This window comes from Mus caroli, unplaced genomic scaffold (genome assembly GCF_978045245.1).
Source record: "Mus caroli unplaced genomic scaffold, Mus_caroli_1 scaffold_7, whole genome shotgun sequence".
NCBI lineage: Eukaryota > Metazoa > Chordata > Mammalia > Rodentia > Muridae > Mus > Mus caroli.
Genome location: NW_028227262.1, coordinates 119,026,968 through 119,032,445, shown reverse-complemented (window position 1 = coordinate 119,032,445; position 5,478 = coordinate 119,026,968). Strand labels below are relative to the sequence as shown.

Below are 5,478 nucleotides of genomic sequence, written 5' to 3'. Positions count from 1 at the left end.
GCAGCTCTCAGGGTTTTCTGACAGAACATAGAACCCCAGAGTGCTCCCCGATCTCTGTTCACCTCCACCCTCCCTTTCCAGGACGATGTGGCAAGGAATGCAGCCAAAGCCCTGGCTTCTCTCTCGGGCACTAAGTACCGAGTGGGCCCAACTTGCACCACCGTCTGTGAGTATCACTGGGCACTGTGAGCTGTTTGAAATGTACCTTGAGAGGGAACTTGAGCTGGGGTAGGAGAGATGGGAGCTTTATTTCCTGTGTTATTGTCTGATTGTGGTCAGTAACAGACCAAATTCATGTCAAGACTCTGTGACAAATGGCTGCCGAAGGCACTGTCTCCATCAGCGCCATCAGTCCTCTCATAGCTTATCACGACGTCCCCTTGATGGGTTAGGACCTGTCAGCTGGGAGACGACGCTCCTCACTTGTATTAAGGCTCCTGACATGGTTTATAGAAATGTTATCAAAGCCTTGCCTCCATGTGTGTGTATGTGTGTATGTTTCTGTCTGTATGTGTGTGTGTGTGTGGATATGTGCATATGCATATGTGTATGTGCACTTGGAAGCCAGAGGTCAACGTTGGCTGTCTAATCTCTGTTGTTTTCCAGGTTATTTTTTCTTGAGATCCGGACTCTTACTGATTGGCTAGACTGGCTGGATGGCAAGAACCAGAGATCTGATGATCTCTGCTTCACCAGCACAACAGTTACAGACCTGTGCCACCATGTCTGCAGGGTTACGGCCCCATGCCGCTGTCTGCTTTGATGTGTGTGTGTGTGTGTGTGTGTGTGTGTACTGGGACTCCAGATCCAGGCTCTTATGCTTGAGTTGTTTCTGCAGGTACCTATCCATTTTTCAAAGGAAACTCCCAGCTTTGTGTTGGGAGATGGATGGCAGAGATAATGGGTGTCAGAAGTGGCCTAGTGGAAGGGTGCCCTCTAACTAGGCTAGTATCTAGGTAAAACAAAACAAAGCTCTACCAAGTATCCAAATCCAAACCTGGCCTCGAAGCTTGTCACCCATAGCCTCATTTGAAGGACATATTTGTTTTGGTTCAACTGAGCGTGTTCCTGGATTTCTGTTGACATCTTGCTAGTTATCTTATTTTGGGAGTCTGTCTTCAAGTGCTGGGAAATGTCATACTGTGCAACTCTGTCAAAATGGGAAACGTGAGTGTTGACATGGGAGGTAGAATTCTGTTCCTTTGTCCAGGAGTGTGTCCCTCTACAGTGCCTTCTCTATAGCAACCACTGTACCTTTGCCTCAGATCTGGGCTGTGTTGCTCCAGAGCCACATAAAGTCTAGCAGGACGCTGGTGTTTGTCTTGCTAATTGCAGCAACAATCCATTAATTATTCATAGTTTATTGCTATTAGTGTTGTTAAATGGGGACCCTTCAGAGGATGCATCTGCAGACTTTCTCCACCCCCTGCTTAATCAGTCAGAAGTGAACCACTGACTAAGAGAGACTTGCAAGAACTAACGGAGCCTTGCTAGGAATCCCTTGAGGAGGCCTTCCCAAAGGCCTTTGTGGGTCACCAGGGTCCCCACTCTTGGGTGAAACATCAGTTTAAATAATGGCCTCGTTCTCTTACATCAAACACATTCTACCCCCCCCCCCCCGCACTAGCTGTGCCAATTCAAGGGATACTCACCAGACCGCTCTCTCAGGAGGGAGGCTCCCCAAGAGTGTCTCAGAGCCATAAAACTTCCTACCTTTCAAGAACATTCTACAACTGTTTTAGGTCTTCTCAGCCGCCATTGCTTTCTGAAAGAGCAGTCGAGTTTTGGATATTAAAAGTTGTCTACCCAGGGGCTGGCTCTCTGGCATTTGCTCTGTCCATGGTTGACATCTGTCCCTCTGAGCACTGGCTTTTTCTTGGAGTCACCATTTGAGGTAAAATGTAGTTCACACTTTCTTACCTTCTTTTTTTATTTTTTTATTTTTTTATTTTTTATTTTTTTCTTTCTTACCTTCTTAAACAGAGCATAGGAGAGTTCAGTGCACACAGTGCCCCCCCCCCAATTGAGTGGTTTTTTTTTGAAGATGAATTATTACATCCTAAGGACCTGATGTGTCTAAGGTCCTTCTGCTAACTAGCCCCACCCCATTTTGCTGCTTTAAGTCTTGTGTCTATTTTTTTTAAGCTAATGCTTTTTAAAGTTAGTGTAGAAGATAGTGAGCATCATGGTAGGGTTCTCATGCATCTTTGTGATGCTCATGTGTTTGTTCCCTGCCACCCACCTCTTCTGACTGGGTTGCCTGCCCTTCAGAATCTTGTGGCTTCTTCTTCCTGTCAGACCATCATGGCTGCGTGTTCTGCCTTCAAGCCAACTGCTTCTTGCAATTCATCCCTTTTCTCTTTACTGCTCCTGATTTACTAGGGGCTTCTGATCTAGTTAGTTCTTGGGCTCATCTGACTAGGATAAATCATGGGTTTTAAGGATGTTTGTGACAATGTTATTTATCACCACAGAAGTCTGGTAAGCATCTAAAATTCCCATTAAGAGAGAGTTAGGAAAAAATACAATTGGTGCATTCATAGAGGGAAGTATCAAGCTCCCCTTAAATGAATAAGGTGGATCAATACATGCTAACAGGGGATGATCTTCAATCTGTTTTTTAACTAATTGAAAAATAGGATGTGTGGAATGGCCTTAATTGTGTGTGTGTGTGTGTGTGTGTGTGTATGTGTGTGTAGTGTGTGTGTAGTGTGTATCTCTCTCTCTCTCTCTCTCTCTCTCTCTCTCTCTCTCTCTCTCTCTCTCTCTCTGTGTGTGTGTGTTTTAAAAGATCTGGGAGATAGCTTGGTTAGGAAAGGCCTTGCTGTGTAAACATCAGCACCTAAGTTCCATTCTTCAAATCCATATACATAAGCCAGGCATTGTGCCGTCCAGTCCACATTTAAGCCAGCACTAAGGGGATGGAGGCAGCTTAACCTAGCAACTGAGTTCCAGGCCAGTGGATGACCCTGTCTCTAAATATGAGGTAGACAGCACTGAGAACCAGTACCTGAGACTGACCTTCCATCTCACACATATATGTACATGCATGCATCCGTGCACACATATGTACACACACACCCCATGTGAATATGTATACATGCAAGCTAAAGTTGGTGCCCATTGAGCAAGGAATTAGGCAAAATGAAGTTTATGAATGAACTTGATCAACTTTGAATACTAAGCAATGTCCTTTCTGCCTGCTTCCAGTATCTTAAGTGTGTTATGAAGTACTTGAGTTTATCCTGTAAAGAACAACTGGGCACCCTAGGTACACTGGGGTTGGCTTCTTTTTCTCTTTCTTTTCCTTTTTCTCTTTCGTTTTTGCTGGAGCATTTTCTCAGGGTAGAAAGATGATGGGAGAGATCACACAGAGACTTCTGAGAACAGGGTAGAGCCCATTCCATTCCCTTGGGAACAGGCATTCTCCATGGAAGCTGTGTCTCTAGAAAAGTCTCTCACACACACATATACACACACGCGCGTCCATGAGGAATGGGAAAGGAAGGGCCTAGGCTTACATTTATCAGATGTGTTAATCCACCAGATGGACCTCAAGTAGATTGAATAGACCACTTAAAAGAATGTGGGCTTAAATTCCAGCTTCACCCTTTTCAGTCTGCATTTCCTTAGCAGCTTTACCCAGGCTGAGCCTGCACTTTCCCATCTGGGAACTAAGGGTGGTAATGGCCCTCACTGGATTTTTCAAGATCATGATATCAATGGATGTAAAGTGTTGGATATAACAACTAGCTCATGGCAGATGCTGAACAACAGCAACAAAAAGATTATCTGCCATCATCATGATTTTATTAGTGACAGTTGGAGGCCAGTTCCTGCTCTGGCAGTTTGGGAAGAAGTAGAAAAATAGATGTCCTATCTCTCTTAAGTCCTCTGGCAAAGGGACTTGCCCCAAGGAATGTGCTTCCTTTCCCTCCGTGTGTCCGTTATCTCATGCTGTGTGGAAAAAAGAAAACAAACAAGACTAAGCTAAAACCTCTCCAGCTTAACACGAGAAACATTTCTTTTCTTACCCTGTTTCTGTTAGTCAGGAATTTAAGACCATCTTATGGGAATGAGTCTGGGCCAGGGTCTTACAGGAGGTCACAGTTAAGCTGCATTCCGGGATGGCAATCAAGTAGACCTCAGGGCTGGGTGGTCTGCTGATGGGGCAGCTTGCTCTGGTGCCTGGTGCATTAATGTTGATTCCTGGCAGGAGGTTGCATTTCTTCCCTGGGCTTCCTGGGTGCCCTTCCACCAGTAGCAGCTAGTTTTCCCCAGACCCAGTGACCCACAGATCAGCAAGGCTCTCATGACAACTTCTTTCTGCACAATCTTTTTTTTCCCCCTTATGTCAGTGTGTGTGTGTGTGCATGTTACTTGTATTTATGCATGTTTAATGTATATGAACATAGATGCAGAGAAATTTACTGTCTTTTCCTAACACTTTCCACTTTATTGAAGCTGGCTCTCTTTGCCGATCTAGCTAGCCTTGTTAGGCAGCTTGTTCCAAGGGTACCCTGACTGCCTCCTGAACGCTGCAATCACAAGTGGGCCACCATGGCTAATCAACATTATGTGAATTCTAGGGATCTGAACTCTACTACTCAAGCTTGAATGGCAAGCAGTTTGCCCACTGAACCATCTCCCCAGCCTTGGGAATGAGGATTTAAAATTTTAGTTTGAGGCTTAGAATAGACCTTCACAGTATGAGATGAGATGACCTAAGACATATGGATGCAGTCAGGGCCAATGTGCCTTTAGAATGGATGTCTCAGGACCTGATGACTTTGAAAGAACTCTGGATTCTAAGAAAGTCCATCCAGCCAGAGCTCTCATCCTTTTCCACAGGAACCTAGAGGTATTCTTGAATTGAAGTAGGCTTCAATGGTGTTTTCTTCTGACTTACAGATCCAGCTAGTGGGAGCAGCGTTGACTGGGCGTACGACAATGGCATCAAGTATGCTTTCACATTTGAGCTGAGAGATACTGGGTACTACGGCTTCCTCTTGCCAGCCAGCCAGATCATCCCCACCGCGGAGGAGACCTGGCTAGGGCTGAAGACCATCATGGAACATGTTCGGGACCACCTCTACTAGTCAAAGAACTCTCACATTTTACCTCTAAGCCACCACAGTTTAAGATCACGTCTTCACGGATAGGTCGGAGCCTTCTGAGTCGGCAGAGAACTCAGCTGTCTCCTCTTCAGCATCGCTTCACAGAGATCACACCTCCTGGTAGTGAGCACGTGAGGGACACTTCCTCCATGAAGTGGTCGGTCCTGCTGCTCTACTGACCTTTGGTATATATACCTCTCTACTTACGCAGCTGGTTAGGCTGGCCACATTTGAGGTCATGACTTCCTGGTGGCCTATGGCTACCTCACCTTTAGAACTTTGATGGTCCTCTAGTCTTTACCTGTAGCCTCAGGTAGGGCACCATGGGAGGTGCTGGGGGAGACAGTGCCTGTCTTTAGAA

At 45.7% G+C, this 5,478-nt stretch overlaps 1 protein-coding gene across 1 annotated transcript in view; it reads left to right on the top strand.

The window, feature by feature from the left end:
- Cpa4 (carboxypeptidase A4) overlaps nucleotides 1-5,099 on the top strand; it is a 22,559-nt gene extending 17,460 nt beyond the window's left edge. The window contains exons 10-11 of the mRNA XM_021165038.2: nucleotides 82-166; nucleotides 4,912-5,099. Coding sequence (XP_021020697.1) covers nucleotides 82-166; nucleotides 4,912-5,099 — 273 coding nt within the window. The remainder of the gene's footprint in view (nucleotides 1-81; nucleotides 167-4,911) is intronic.
- Nucleotides 5,100-5,478: the final 379 nt, after the last annotated feature.